General features: G+C 49.8%; 7 protein-coding genes across 7 annotated transcripts; 4 read left to right on the plus strand and 3 right to left on the minus strand.

The window, feature by feature from the left end:
• Window positions 1-291: 291 nt before the first annotated feature.
• On the plus strand, window positions 292-1,991 carry K441DRAFT_670163 (uncharacterized protein). The gene has a single exon (XM_067650237.1). It carries the CDS (start codon window positions 425-427, stop codon window positions 1,781-1,783), a length of 1,359 nt encoding a protein of 452 aa, XP_067497334.1. The 5' UTR covers window positions 292-424; the 3' UTR covers window positions 1,784-1,991.
• Window positions 1,992-3,836: 1,845 nt separating this feature from the next.
• On the plus strand, window positions 3,837-4,085 carry K441DRAFT_592399 (uncharacterized protein; the record flags this gene model as incomplete). Its single annotated transcript, XM_067644878.1, has 1 exon — window positions 3,837-4,085. The coding sequence occupies one exon, from the start codon at window positions 3,837-3,839 to the stop codon at window positions 4,083-4,085; it is 249 nt and encodes an 82-aa protein (XP_067497335.1).
• A 174-nt stretch (window positions 4,086-4,259) lies between these two features.
• Window positions 4,260-5,579, minus strand: K441DRAFT_647888 (uncharacterized protein). Its single transcript, XM_067646870.1, has 3 exons — window positions 5,430-5,579; window positions 5,050-5,372; window positions 4,260-4,998 (listed from the first exon to the last, which is right to left on the minus strand). The coding sequence occupies exons 1-3, from the start codon at window positions 5,464-5,466 to the stop codon at window positions 4,702-4,704; spliced, it is 657 nt and encodes a 218-aa protein (XP_067497336.1). The 5' UTR covers window positions 5,467-5,579; the 3' UTR covers window positions 4,260-4,701.
• A 1,466-nt stretch (window positions 5,580-7,045) lies between these two features.
• K441DRAFT_670167 (putative U5 snRNP complex subunit) lies at window positions 7,046-8,870 on the minus strand. Its single transcript, XM_067650238.1, has 5 exons — window positions 8,701-8,870; window positions 8,565-8,645; window positions 8,253-8,512; window positions 7,699-8,194; window positions 7,046-7,433 (listed from the first exon to the last, which is right to left on the minus strand). The coding sequence occupies exons 1-5, from the start codon at window positions 8,711-8,713 to the stop codon at window positions 7,381-7,383; spliced, it is 903 nt and encodes a 300-aa protein (XP_067497337.1). The 5' UTR covers window positions 8,714-8,870; the 3' UTR covers window positions 7,046-7,380.
• A 331-nt stretch (window positions 8,871-9,201) lies between these two features.
• On the plus strand, window positions 9,202-10,500 carry K441DRAFT_670169 (BET3 family protein). Its single transcript, XM_067650239.1, has 5 exons — window positions 9,202-9,287; window positions 9,339-9,347; window positions 9,408-9,627; window positions 9,692-9,883; window positions 9,992-10,500. Exons 1-5 carry the CDS (start codon window positions 9,253-9,255, stop codon window positions 10,109-10,111), a joined length of 576 nt encoding a protein of 191 aa, XP_067497338.1. The 5' UTR covers window positions 9,202-9,252; the 3' UTR covers window positions 10,112-10,500.
• Window positions 10,501-11,028: 528 nt separating this feature from the next.
• K441DRAFT_337233 (uncharacterized protein) lies at window positions 11,029-13,900 on the plus strand. The gene is made up of 5 exons (XM_067641244.1): window positions 11,029-11,626; window positions 11,680-11,822; window positions 11,884-13,108; window positions 13,159-13,404; window positions 13,456-13,900. The coding sequence occupies exons 1-5, from the start codon at window positions 11,174-11,176 to the stop codon at window positions 13,621-13,623; spliced, it is 2,235 nt and encodes a 744-aa protein (XP_067497339.1). The 5' UTR covers window positions 11,029-11,173; the 3' UTR covers window positions 13,624-13,900.
• On the minus strand, window positions 13,901-14,732 carry K441DRAFT_337230 (uncharacterized protein). The gene has a single exon (XM_067641243.1). The coding sequence runs from the start codon at window positions 14,693-14,695 to the stop codon at window positions 14,177-14,179; it is 519 nt and encodes a 172-aa protein (XP_067497340.1). The 5' UTR covers window positions 14,696-14,732; the 3' UTR covers window positions 13,901-14,176.
• Between the last annotated feature and the right edge of the window lie 301 nt (window positions 14,733-15,033).

The raw sequence follows: 15,033 nt of genomic DNA on the forward strand, positions 1-15,033 counted from the left end.
CGGAAAGATCCCATGGCCTGCTATTCTCTGTATCGTTTTGTTAATGGCATCTGTGGTTGTATCCATAGCCATAGTATCATTGTCACATCATCAGCCAGTCACATCATGGAAGATTTCACCTGCAGTATTACTCTCAGTCATGTCATCCATTTTCGTTCTCACACTCGAGGTTCTAGTTGCCGTTGGGCTCACCATATGCTGGTGGCGGAGCGCAGCAAATGGAACTACCCTAAAGCGTCTCCACTACATCTGGGATGGCTCAAACATTTTGAACTTGGTGCCCGCTGCTATGGCTGGCGTCGATACTAGGAAGGTTGCTCTAACAGCCGCTGTCATCACCCTAGCCAAATTTGCAACTGGCCCATTGTTACAACGCTCTACGCATTCCAGGAATCATCTTGTCGGGGAAGATGTCACAATCAAAATGCACATAGCACAACAGATCCCCGATGGATGGTTCGGAACCCAAGGCATCGCTGAGCTCCCTGATTTCGCTCCCCTGCAAGAGTGGTATCTGAACAGCACCATCAGTACCCCAACAGACGCCGGATTTTACTGCAAAAGCAACGGAACTTGCAGGGGCAGCGTAACAGGCGCAGGGATTAACTGGGGCTGTGACTCAACATCTCAGACTCTGAATCTGTTGAACCCAGTGAACGAAAACACGGTCGTTTTTAGTATCACCTCCGACATGAATTACGATTACGGCCAGCCCATGCTCTTCCTATCAGCGGTGTATCTCTCAAATGTTGATGATTCATGCATTGGGACTATCACTACCGATACTTGCAACATAATTGCAGCAACCGTGGAATATCCAGTTCTTATCCAAAATACGACAGTAACCCTAATTCACAACAACCTCCTAACAAACCGTTCCGTCGTATCCAACTACACCTCCAAAGGCGACCAAAATTCTACTACACCTAACAGCACTCTCGCCGGGCCCCTGATAGGTCTCAACTCGTTCATGGGGAAATATATCTTCACTTCGGCCAACCTCAACTACCCTCCTACAACATACGACAGCGTCGGCTCAATCGCAGATCTCTTCTACGACCGGAATCCCAGCCACTACACGTCCTACGCGTACGAGAACTGCGGCCTCAAATGGTCAAAGCCCACAGACTATGCCATAACCTCCTTCACCGAATTCATGTTCCGCGCCGCTCTGGGCGTGGCCAACAACGAATCGCTCTTCTCCAACAAAGACCTCCAAAACTTCACCCTGGGCTTTGAAGGCACGGAGCTGCGCTATAGCTCCGACTTCGGCTACCTCGCCGGCGCCGTCGTCCTCATGCTGCTCGGCCTGCTGGGCGTCTTCGTGCTCCTCTGGGGCTGGTGGGAACTCGGGCGGCCTGTGACGCTCAGTCCCCTTGAGACTGCCAAGGCGTTTGGGGCCCCGATGCTGCTAGGGGCCGGGTATACGAGAGATGTGAAAACAATTATAGAGGAGATTGGGGATGAGAAAGTGGCACATGATGGCGACGAGATGATTTGGAATGGGGTCATGAGCGCGTCGGCTAGGTGGGAGATGGGGCAGGTGCCGAGGGTGAGGAGTAGGAACGGGAGTGGTGGAAGTGGATACGATAGCCCGAGCGGCGGGAGTGTGCATGGGAATGACGAAGGGGGGAATCCATTTGGAAATGAGCATGCGATTATTAGCGGGGGAAGGCCTAGGAATCTTGGGGATGATGGGAGTGGTGGAGGTGGTAGAGGGAGAGGAAAAGGCAAGATGAGAGCTAGTACGCGGTTGAGGACGATTGATGAGATTTCGGTATAAAAGTTCTTTTCACTTGAGAATGATCTAGTTTGAGCGAATTTGTTTTCTTGTTGCTGGTTTCGGATCGAGCATAGCTTGCTCTTCGTCAAAGTTGGAACGCGGAGAAATACCCTTGGATAGAATGAATTCAGCCTTGCAAAGGCCGCCTGAGATACCAGTTAGCCAGAATACTGAGAGAAAGAAGTTTGTTTAGCAGTATATTTGCGGGTCCTTTCATAGGCTTCAATATCACTAAGCAAGATTGCTTAAGCGTTATAAAACGATATGTGGCTCGCACTCCATCCAACCCATGAATACGCGAAAGCCGTAACTTATTGCCACAAGTTTCCAGTCCAACGTTCATGCATTTCGAAAATGTCCGATCTAGACATACAGAATGTCAAAGCCAGCAATTGTTAACAATACTGGGGTTTCTGAGGGTATTCACGTGAGATCCACATGACAAGGTATATGCATGAATGGCAAGTGATGTGAGCGAAGCTGATCTAATCCCGGACTATACAAAATCTGTTGAGAAAGTTTATATCGACGTTGTTAAATTTTACCTCCAATGCCTCGAAAGCCAGTCCACTAGGTTCCGGATTTGTGACTGTGGGGCATGCTCTTGAATTCCTGGCACACGTCGTCTGACGTCCTGAAGGACCAGAATGGATACAAGGGGGTAACCTGAGCGGCTGCCGCCCTCCCTGCTAGTGCTTCCTGCTAGTGCTTATATTGCCACATCGCCACATTGAAACGATTGCTTATTCAGTATTAATACTTTGTTGGACCCCCATCTGCAGCAATTACAGCGAGGTATACTAAGGGAGGTAGTAATCTTATGGTGTTGCCAGCCAGCGTATTAAGAGAGGGAGTAAGTAATATTACGCTTACGGTAGGAGAGTCGGGTGCCTGGATCTTGAAGAATAGGATATTAAATAGGGTGGTGGCTACGCTGCCGGCGAACAAGAATTGGCATTTTAGGATACAAAATATAAGGCTCTCTTGCTTTCCCCTTATTGTTTTAATTATCTTTCTATTCTGGTGGCTTTTATTTGCATTTATAATACGAAGACCTATATTTTGTTTGGCCTAAACCCACGCCAGCGCTAGCGGCAGCCCGCTCAGGTTACCCCCTTGTAGGTAGGTTATCCCTTGGACTACAATTCGTCCTACTGTTATCGATAAGAACTAGCCAATAGGATCAATAGGATCAAGGCTCCGTGATGAAAATTATAAGGTCGTAGAATCTGCTGATTTCCATATACAATTGCTATATACCCAATTTTTGGAGTTAAGTCGCTGAAGATAAGGTAACCAATATTTATCGTTTCTGTGGGACGGAACTTTGCAAACAGCGAGGTTTAGAGGAAGATTTAGGGTGCCATGGTTGTTAAAATTCGCGATATATAAAGGCTCGAAGGAGGGCAACGGCCACGGCTGCGGGGGGTTCTTTGGCCTTTCGAGTCGGTGGAATTGAATATTGAGTTAGTGGAACAAAGTCTATATCATTAGAAGTACGATTAGAAGGCATGTATAATATCTGAATCTATGTAGGTAATACGCGTACTTTTGATTCTAGTGTTTTGGTGTTCTGCGCACGGTCCAATTATCGTAGGACGCTACCAGCCCAACGGATATTGTAGGCGACTTAACACCTTGGATGCTGGACTGGAGGACTCCTATCCTTCCACGCCCTTTCCTAGATTTTACAGAAAGCTCTGTGGTTGCTGAAGAAAGAGTATACAATGTATCCGGTCTCAGAAAAGCGAATGCAGCTATCAAAGGCAGCATTCTTGGGCTTTGGGGACTCATTTTGGATACGATTATCGAGGTCAGCTCCCTATTATCGACCTTCCTACGAAACTCTCATTAAACGCTGGGACCTTCACGCCCTCATGAGGAGTATTTTATCAGAGAGACTCGTCAGGAAGCTTTCGACCACATTGTGGTAGCGGACGTAACGTACGGGGATAATCACCCCCAGCGCGGCTTCGCTGTTGATTGGAGGCTGATTAACACTCCATTCTCTACACCCAGCGCTTAATATGCAATTTTAAAATTGCAAATGCAAATGCAAGGACTACTTGACGTCACCCAGGGCTCTCACAGGTTGTTGGATACCACAAAAGGCTATCTGGGTATAGCCCCAGCTGCCGCGGAGGTCGGTGATCGTGTTTGTATTTTTTTGGGAGGGCGGGTTCTGTATGTCATAATATCTAGAGAGAATGGGCACTATGAATTCACAGGCGAATGCTATGTTCATGGTGTGATGGACGGCGAAGCAGTCAAAAACTGCGACTCAGGGAGGACCAAAGAATGAAATTTTAGGATTGTCTGATTTACGCGCCATTTCCATTGTTGTGGTTTCTTGCGGGTCTGCTTTTGAGCAAAACTGCTCTCTTACATACCTCCTATCCTTTCTTTCGCGTACGTTGTCACGTTGGCAACATCGCGCCGGCGCTTAATGTTTGGTCAAATCAAATCTTGCGAGAGACTCTCATTGGAAACGCGAATTTATAGGCTTGATCCCGCCCTTCTGCCTTGTTCTCCATCACTGGTACAAATACCCACTCATACACGTAAACATTAACATCACGTCGCATCGTCGACGATCCAAAGCACGCGCAATTAAGGCAAGAAAGCAGCAAACGCCCTTCAAACGCTCGATGAATAAACAGAAAAAGGATGGGATATATTCAATACAGAAGAATAAACCAGGAGCGAGACAAGAGACGCCCCAGTTAACCTCCCACTATACAGCCTCCCATAAAGGCCAGTTTTTGCGGATATACACAATGGACTGACCGCAACGGCTCTATTAATTCCTGATTAAACGCCTACAGAATCCAACACTACAATATCCAGAGCACCAACCATGCCTCTTTCCTTCTCCGCACTCCTTTCTAATTCACTAGCGCCTCCATTTTTTTCTCTGCTTATGCTGCAAAGCCGGGCCTCCATGCTGGATGCACGTCGCTCATACCCGTCATTGACGGAGCCACAGAACGGGGTACAGCGGAGACAGCGTACGACACACCATCATCAGAGATGTATGACGGTGGCCTGGGCTCATGGCTAGTGGACTCCTCTTCAACATGCGGCCGTTGCGGCAAAGAAATGGAGCCAGAGCGCGAATTGGGGTGAGCAACAGGGAAGGCAGAAGGAGGACGAGTACCGCCAATGCCTGTAGCCCGGTCGGCACGCTGCCAATGCAGGAGATTAGGGTCGACGCGCTGAGAGTGTTGTTAGCAGAGGCTCTTCGTCTGGGGGGGTTATGCACGTACCACACTACATCTCCAGAGCCCATAAGCGGGCGGCGGTATGCTGACTGCGCTGACCTCTTTCTCTAGATCTCCTGCTCCGTCCCCGCTTCCAGTCGCAATCTCTTCATCACGCGCAAGATGTACTCGGATTGGACGCACGGGCGTGAAACCCTCGGGCCCGGTCATGCTGGGAATGCGAGGATGGTCTGAGGGAGGATGCAGGGCGAGCATGCAGAGGCGGATGAGAGAGTGACAGAAGAAGATTGTTGTGCAGAGAATCACCAGTATGAAGAGGACATGGACTTCCTGGCCGAGGTGCGGGTGGGTAAGAGCGATGGAAAGATCTAGGATTATTGGTTAGCGAATGGTGCATGTAAAGAGCTGACCGAGGGAAAACTTACAAACTGTCAAGACCGTGGTGAGAAAGATCCCTGACATCAAACATGCAGTACATTTACTCCTCGCGGCAGGGCTCTTAATGAATGAGAAGCAAACACTGCGATCTTTCCGCTTACGCACCCAGGCTCGCTGCCGGTGCTTCCTCCGTCGCCGCCGCGTTCGTGTCCGCCGATTGTTAACCAACTCTGCCAGATGCTCAGTTTCCGGGTCGACGCTGCCATAATCGGAGCCGTGTCGGACATGCGCAGTCGGCGGTCCCGCGGGTTCGTCTTCTTCTGAAGCAATTTCTCGCATGTATGATCCCGCTGTGTACTGAGGGTGTAGGGGAGAGCGGGAGGAAGTTGAGCCGCGTGGCAGGTCAACTTCTGAGACTCCGAGGCCGGGAGGATTGTGGGATCGGCGGAGAAATCCTAATAAGGGAAGCTTTGGTGTGCTGTTATTCGATGGTACCGGGGAGCTGGAGTAGATAGAGCTGCCGTTCAGGATGGATCGCACATTTTGCTGCATAGCAGAGAACCGGGAGGGTGAGGAGGACGAGGGAGAATCCTCCAGCCGCGAGGAGGGCCTGTTGAAGTATGGAAGCGGCATTGTTGAAGAAATTTTACTTCACAAGCAACTATGTCCGAAGGTACCCCCTGAGAGCGATTGAGAGCACCAAATCGTCTCTGGTGTTTACTTGACGGCTTGGAAGAGGCACGAGTATTAATCGAGCGTGAGACGGCGCCCTTATATCAAATGCCTAGATTGCCAGCCTAGACACGTTTATTGTTTATCTCAGAGGATTAGGAGCAGCCCACAGCGAATGATGGACTGGAACTACTGGCCATGCGGTAGTTCTCGAGTTGGACCCGGTGGTGGCAGCCGGGGGTGTAGGGAACGGCGGGTGCGAAGAAGTAATGACTGGAGCCCGTCCAATGTCATTCAAGGCCTAATTGTGCATGTTGAAGGATAATCGGTTGGCGGTGAGGGAACTGCCTAGACTCGGAAGATTTGTGAGGAAAGGCCTGCAGCAAAGGCGGGAGAGCCTGTGGAGGCCAGGCGGTCGAGTCTATGTACTCAGACAAGACAAAAAAGCTGTGGAGAGAACGGTCGCTCAAAGCTCGAGGCCAAACGAAAGTGAGAGGTTGAAGAAAAGCGAAACTGTGGTCAACAGCAGCTTCCAATAGCGATGACTTAAGAGAGGTACATGGGAGAAGGGAGGAAGTCGCACGATTAGCTGCAAGGACAACTCCAGTGGAGGTCGAGATAGCGATGCATGAGCGCCTGGGCTCTTTCTGCTACAAGCGTCGTATCAAGAGCTCGAAGCGGGCACATGAAACGCGTCAAGATTCAGCCCTTCCCGCGACCTAAGCCACAGCCGAAATCAAGGCCCAGTTTCCAGTTCGCGCGTAATTTATCGCGGTATCACGGGCGGGAGCGTACAGCAGGCAGCCATTAAACAGCCATTACGCAGACATTCAGGCACTGTAAGCAAAAGCCCTCAGGGTATTGCAAGCCCCGACTCGGCTAGAGGGCCGGGCTGAAACGTCAGTCGTGCTGAAATGTATTTTGCTGCCGCTAGCGCCAACGGGCCCAGGTCTACCAATCATCCACCCCACAACGAAAACCTCCAAAACATGCCAAGACACTCCCATCTGCAAAGCATGAACGTCCAAAATCACAAATACAACCACTTCAAATTTCCTCGATTTGAGTCTGCGTGGCCGAGTACAAGGAATATACACCACCCGATTCCAACGCGTCTTTTACGCGTCGCTTCAGGATCAATTTGTCCAGACGCTGCTCCTGATAACTCAATGTCTCACTGAAGTGTCCACCATGTAAGGTCGGCCTCGCTGTAACACCAACAGCTTCAGCCTCCTGGCCCCAGGCAGCTTCGCCAGAAGCTTGCTTTTGCTCAGTCATCTCGCACAGTTCAAAAGCCACTCGCTCAGAGTTGCCCTATCTGTACACTCACTTTCCCAATTCTCCAAGCATCAACGTTCGGTCAGACGAGCCGGATAAGACTAAGCCAAGTGGTCAGCAACGTTCAAACAAGCTCGAGGTATTTGTCGTCGTTGAAACATCTCCCTGGAGCGAGGTGTATCGATGTCCCAGTCTTATAAGAATCAACCGAGAACACTGGTTCACCGAGAACCCCACCCACCCGGTTACCTTTGGCATATCAAATAGTTGACGGTATTTTCGAGACCAGTCCCTCGGAACGGGTTCACAGATCGATTCAATCACATTTACCCGGCCGGAGAAGCAAACACAAAATACTGCACTTACTAATTGGCTCGTTCCTGGGAGAGAATCGAACATCGTTCACTGCTCCTCTATGGCCCGGAAGCTTGTATAGGAGCTTGCCGCTGTTTGTATCCCACACAACAACACTCTGGTCCCCGCTACCCGCAGCAATCTTCTGACCTTTCGGGTCCCAGCTTGCTCGGAGAAGATTCTTCTCTAAACCGACTGGCGCACCGTCATACGTACGAACATGCCGGTCTGTGGGTGCGAAAGGTCGGATGTCCCATGTGCGAACCGTGGAGTCGTGTGAATTTGACAGTAACGTTTGTGAATCTGGCGAGATCTCCAGGGATGTAATTGTGTCTGTGTGGCCGAGCAATGAATATGCTACGGCCTTCTTGCGAAGATCCCAGACTTTGATATCGTTGTCAATGCCTCCAGAGTACAGTTCGTTGCCGGCTTCCGAGATCGTTACTGCCGTTATTGGGAATTCGGTTTCAATAAAGTCGATAGCCTGCTTTTGTCGAGGATCCCAGATCTATTTTGAATCTGTCAACACTGCCTCCGCCAAACCTCCGATAAAACTCCCCACTTACCCCAATGTATCCATCGTCAGACCCACTGACCAGGAGTTCCTCTCCTCGTTTATTCACATCCATGCAGTTTATAACCTCTTCATGTCCCACATGCCGACGTATTCTCTGGCCCGTTTCGAGATCCCAACTCGCTAGCATCATGTCGGCTGAAGCGGAGAATATCACCCTTGAGTCTCGGGACCAGTGTAGATCGAGCACTGCTCCTTTGTGCCCGCTTAGGATGCCATAATTGTCGCATTGTCCGTAGGTCCGCCACAGTACTATGTTTCATATCAGCTCTAGTCTCATGATAAGCAAAAGGCAGTAACAGACATATTGTGCGATCCATCGAGCCGGAAGCGATATGTTGTCCTGTTGGGTCAAATCGGGTCGCGAAGATCTCTCCAGTATGACCTACAAGCAGCACTATTAGAGAAATGTTTACAGCTGTTGGAATAGTATGGCATACCAGTCAATTCCATTATCGGCGCTTGAAGCGCACTTGTGCGCGGTACCTAATAGTCCCATCTCTACATCAGCCCAGGTTTCCTTTTCCCCATAGTTTAGCTCTGCCTGTGAAATGCGAGAAATCAGCAGAACATTACATACCGCCTGAATAAGCGCGCCATGCTGGGCAGCGCCATTGACTACTGCTACTGGAGAGCTATTGCCCAGATTAGCGTCAGACTTTTGTCGCTTGACCAGCTGGGACGAGCCGAATGAGTCGGCAGCCGGCCGCTTCTCTGCAGACATGGTAGAGTGCAGACTTAAATATAAATAACAAGTGGTCTTAATCTAGTGTTGACAGATCGTGGCGGCGAGTGTGACTTGGAGTAGGCACATGTAGGCTGAATCTGTGTTTGGCTTACCTAATAAACTTCCTGCCGTCCATCAGCGCGCATGCAAGGTAAAATCAACGACAAGCCTGGATACATGACCTCACGTAGATTATACGTAATTTAAGTGACTTGGAAAAATTTCCGGCGAAGTGACACCTTGAAAGTGTGCTTTGAGAGACACGATGGCTTCAACAAAAGCCGCTCGACTGGGCGAAGAGTGAGCTCTTTGACCTGATACACGCGATCGACAACAGCTAATACTCGTCAGGGTCTGGAAGTAAGTTACCGCTACTACGGATTTATCATTGGTAAAGCCCAGTCTTCTGACTACGATAAGGACTCGTGTGGACAAGGTCAACGCCGAACTTGTAACTCTAACGTACGGCACCATTGTTGCGCAACTATGCAAAGACTACGAAAGCAATTACGTGGAGGTTAACAAACAGCTGGACAAGATGGGATACAATATAGGACTACGGTTGATTGAAGACTTTCTTGCAAAGTCCAACGCTCCATCATGCTCAAATTTTCGGGAAGTCGCGGAGATGATTTCCAAGGTACGCCTTATGTATCTGCTTTATTAAACAAGGAAGCTAATTTGGCTAATGCATGGCTTGCTAGGTTGGCTTCAAAATCTTCCTCAACATCACTCCCACCATCACCAACTGGACGAGCGACAACAAGCAGTTTTCCCTGGTGTTTGACGAAAATCCCTTAGCAGACTTCGTGGAGCTTCCGGACGATGGCCGAGCACAGGACGAGCTTTGGTATTCAAACATACTCTGCGGCGTTTTGCGGGGTGCTTTAGAGATGGTAGGCACACTATTTCTCCACATACTGATATACTCGCAAAGGACAATGTTAGAGATTCTTAGGTATACCGCGCAAATTTAAAGTGCTAATATGCCGTATTAAATGCAGGTCCAAATGCAGGTCGAGGCGCACTTCATCAGCGACGTTCTACGTGGAAATGATACCACTGAGATGAGGATATCTCTGATACGATATATCGACGATGAAATGCCTCCGGACGATGAATGATTAGAGACGTCTATTGAAATGTGAAAGTGAAACTACTAGGTTCATGGAGTCAAATATCGGCAGGATATAAGCATTTGGGAAGGAGTTCACGGCGCTTGGCTGTGTGAATACTAGTGATTTAGGAGCCACATCAAGTTGACACACCTCACCGTCAATGTCACAACATCCTAGATTTCAAAAGCCTTGATTCCCATGGCAAGCAGGAGTTGTATCCGACTGTCAATCTGATTCAAAACCAAGGTCCCTAAGCTGGCCCCCCGAGGCCTGCATGTCTTGGCGTTGTCTCAAGATCAGATGACATTGACCAGGAGAACAGCATGATTAGTATTAATGGGAATGGCAAAACTTGCATAGGTAGAATACAGTTCCGTGACTCCAAATCAAATATTACTCATATTTTTGGATGACTGGAGTGATGTCGTTACGTGATACAGTGTAATCTCACGTGATAATCCAGGGCTAATTGCTGGATACACGTTGGAGTCTTTTCTCGCACCCCTCCTTCAGAAATCTCCTCCCCTACCCTTTGTCACTCCCTTCAGAGCATCGCGCTCATCCCGCTGAGCACTCTATCCAACATCTACGTTGCTGCAAGCGTTGTTGTTGCGCCGTCTCATCTCCGTCCCATCTAGAGTTGCGACCGTGGTCACGATACGCCCCTACCACCTAGGTATTTCTCCTCCGAAGCCTTCTCACCACGCCATCTGCCGCTAGACCCTGCCTGCCCGCGCAACTACTCTCCAAGATCTGACAACTGCCATCGCGCGCGAACGCGACGACACCATTCGAGCTCGTTGTAAGAGTTTTTAGATACTCCCTCTCCTCCAGGAGGCTACGCTTCCTTCAGATCAGCAAACGACTCGGCGAACCGCCGTCCGCTCCGATACGACTCCGTCCTCGCCACGCTCTTCCATGCTTTTATAAACCACGCCTGAGGCACTGGGGCGCGGTCGCCATTGCTGAAAAGCATCCTCTTTAGAAGCGCGTAGCCACCGAGGTTATCTGCTTCAGAAATCTCACCGGTCGCGGATTCGCAGGCTCCTGCATGAGCCGCCTCCAGCCATGAATCAACAGATGAACCTAGCAGGCATGAATGCAGCCGGTGGCCCGGTAGGTGGAACGTCAATGATGAATAATGGTCGTCCGCGTGGAGGAAATGATCCAGATCCACGCGCACAGCTGAACACGTACATTTACGATTACTTCTGCAAAAATCAGTATTGGGGCCTGGCACGAATGGTCCATCAGGAATTGTCCATAAATGTAGACTCAGAACGGACCAAGCCGAGCCCAAGTGGCCGAAATATGAACGGTGTGGATTCCATGGACAGCGATTCCAAGGATGAACTACACAAACAGCGTCCGGATGATCTACCAATCGCCAAAATCCCAGGCGACCAGTCTGAAGAAAACTCGTTTTTGCTAGATTGGTGGTGTCAGTTCTGGGACATATACAGTGCTGCACGTTCGAAGGGGAAGGCCTCACCCGCGCACCAGTATCTCGCGCATACCCGGGTAAGGAAGATTCTACCGTCAGCAAAGACAATTACTAATATTTCTTTGTGCAGGCGCAAAGTCAAATGAGGAATAACTCGCAGCAGATACTCTTAAACAACAGCATTCAATATCGAAATATGATGCAAATGCAACCTAATGGGATGGGGATGCCAGGCGATCTGCAAAGGAAAGCTATGTCGAACAACCGCAACCCGTACGTCACATGTTGGACTGGCACATGGAAGTTAAGCTAATATAACTTTGTGTACATGCAGAACACCGCAGCAGTTGCAGAATATGAAAAACCAGCAAATGATGCAGACACAAATGCAGCGAGACGGCTCTGGTATGGATATGGGCGGCCAGCGCCCTCAATCCCCTGGCTCCGTTGACAATGCACCGTCACCGAACAAGCGGCCTCGCCTTGAAGGCGCTGCCTTCAATGGACAGCCGATAGCTGGGGCTCGTAGTCAGGGGATGGTGCCGCAGCAGATGGGAGCTACATCGGCGTCAGCTGCGCAAGCTGGCACAATGCTGATTGCGAATGGGATGGGTCCTGGCGATTTGCCTGGGAACCAGTTCAATGCGTTCTCATCGCAAACGCCGAAAGAGGTATATACTCAAAGTCTGGCCCAACAGCAGAGAACAGCCTTGAATAACCATACTATGGCAAAGGGAATGAACCCGGGCGTACCACAAGGCTCTCCCATGGGACAACCAAGCTTGGAAGGCTCCGGCGACCTATTCACCGGTAACGCCGGTCGTATGTCTGGTGGCGGAGCTCCTGGACCAGCGCAAGGACAAGCGCAAGGCAATCACGCTTTACAAGATTATCAGATGCAGCTCATGCTCCTCGAGCAGCAGAACAAAAAGCGATTACTAATGGCCCGTCAAGAACAAGATATGGCTGGCCCAACTCATGGACAGGCGCCTCTCGGCGCACCTGGCTTCGCCCCGACAATGTCGCCTCAAGGAAGTAGAGCCGGACCGTCTCCGAATCCCAACGATCAGATGAAACGAGGAACGCCTAAGTTGAACCAACAAGGCCTTCCAGGTTCTCCTGTGCCCGATGGCCATATGCAGCAGAATCGCGCTTCCCCAGTGCCCAACGGCTTCGATCCAACTCAGATGCCACCAGGGGTGCCACCGCAGTATTACGGCCAGATGCCCAACAACCACGCTATGAGGGCCCCGAGCTCCCATCCTGGTTATAATACACAGTATACTCCACAACAAATGGAACAAATTGCCAGAAATGGTGGTCGGATGCCAAACGGAGCTACTTGGCCAGGTCCCCCGCAAATGATGCCAAATCAGGGTCAACAACAAGGTCCTATGGGGACGTCCCAGCAGCGGAATGCGATGCCTCCTCCACCAGCGCCGCCCACCGGTGGCGAGCCGGGACGTACAAACCCCTCATCTCCACAGCCTGCACCCCCAACACCTTCGCAAGCTCCAAAAGCGAACCCGAGGAAGAAAGACAACAAGGAGACGAAGAAGGTGAGCTTAGTGCTTCATATATATTTGGTCATTGTTGATATTCATTATAGAAGTCTGCAAAGAAGAATGCGGCAACTACAGGTGCGACTCCAGCTTCAGAAACAGAACACCCTCCAACTCCCACGCCTGCGACGCCGATCACGCCGATGCATTCCTCTTCTTTCAATAAACAGCAGAATGGGGCAGGACAGCAACCTAACGTGCAACCACAAGCTCCAGCTGCGGCTCCCGCACCTCCAGTGCAGCCGGCCCCAATTGATACCAACGGAGCACCTTTTGGAAATATCACTGAAGATGTAAGCCAAATGATATTACTATTATAAACGACCCCTCTGACAGCAGCACAGGGCGGTTTTGGCCTCGATTTCGGTCCTCTCGACGGACCCGACGTTCTTGAGAACTTCGATTTCGACTCGTTTCTCCACACCGAAGATAACGGCGCCTTCGGTTCTCTGGGTGGTGACTTCAATTTCGGCGGCCCGGATGGTGTTGAGGCGAGTACAGGTGACCTTTAAGCGTCCGAACTGCTCGTTTTCTACTCCCTATCTGTCTCCCTTACCACCCTCTGCTTCACGTTTTCTCTCTTCCGCCGTTCTCTTACCGGCTATACCAACCATCTTTCTGTCAGTAATTAGGCAAGGTGGTTGGCCCTAGCACGGGTTAGATTAGGGCGTACGAGAGTTACGGGTTGTATCTTGGGTCGTTTAAGGATAAGAAATCTTCTCTTTGAACCGGTTTAGATATATCTCAAACAGGGTGCGATCTAGGTGCTTGTTACTTATTCAGGTTTTTTATTCATACCACGATTGCTTACTTCTTATCTAATATTCTCCAATCCCCGGGTCAATTTGGCCCCAGTTTCTCCCCGCATATTCCACTCAACCTTTAGGAGAAGCTCGGCTCATCGCATTAATGATGCATCATAAATTTTTCATCTTGCGAAAGACTGTCCTTACAAAAGAATCTGAGTATAATTATATACCGGCTAGCGTGGTTTGTTTTAACATTGTTCGATGAGCGTCTTTTTCTACATTTGTCCGTACGCCTGTTTTATCTTCCACTTATCGCTTACCTTGGGGTGCGGCGGACAGGAACTGCGGGTGGGTGGCGGCGGTGGTTACTCTTCGGCGAAACGTCCCAGTTATTTTTCCCTCTCGAAATTTGGCGTTGAAAGGGGGCGCGTTGTGTATGAATTCGGCCCCGGCTTTTGTTTTTCTTTGGTTTGCTGCTTGTCTTTTCGTGCATCGGTAGTTTTGAACGTATGATGGATCTTTCTATACTTGCTCTCTTTTCGTTAAATGAATTTGAAACGCGAACGTTCTCCTCTATTCGAAGTCGAACTAAGTTATTACTGTTTTTGATGTTTGCGAGAACATATTCGCTGAAAACTGGAGCTGGAGCTGCAAGTCGATTGGCCGCTTGAATTATGTGGGGTGCGAGATTTCCGGCGTTGCTCGGGTTTGGGTGCTGTTTTTTTTCTCCTGCTTTTACATTCTGTTTTACTTTGCTGCGTTGCTTTTTTATAGGTGCTTTGTCATTTTCTAAACTGTGGGATTTTTCCGCACAGAGGACAATGGAGTTTTGCATACATCGTGAATTACTTCCCGATGAGCGTCTTCTGCCGTGCTGATGAATGACTTTGCTATGCGAGGCTCCCAAGATCTGCTCCAAACCTCTGGAACGGAGTGAGCACGCTATTGGAGGTGACTTCAAGGGAACACTGCGTTTAATCTGCAGCGATCCGAATGCGTCCTAGTGCTAGCGTACCTTTAAGGAGAGAACCTTAAGCTGCACCCCTTTACCACCCTTCTGCTTGGTTGCATATTCAGGAGTTGGGCCTAGTCCATCACGTAATACTTGGCTGCGCGAGGACTTACACCGTCCCTTTGCTTCTCATTGTAAATAAATGTTGATCACATTGGTCA

Source organism: Cenococcum geophilum (assembly GCF_001692895.1).
Source record: "Cenococcum geophilum 1.58 unplaced genomic scaffold K441scaffold_79, whole genome shotgun sequence".
Classification (NCBI taxonomy): domain Eukaryota; kingdom Fungi; phylum Ascomycota; class Dothideomycetes; order Gloniales; family Gloniaceae; genus Cenococcum; species Cenococcum geophilum.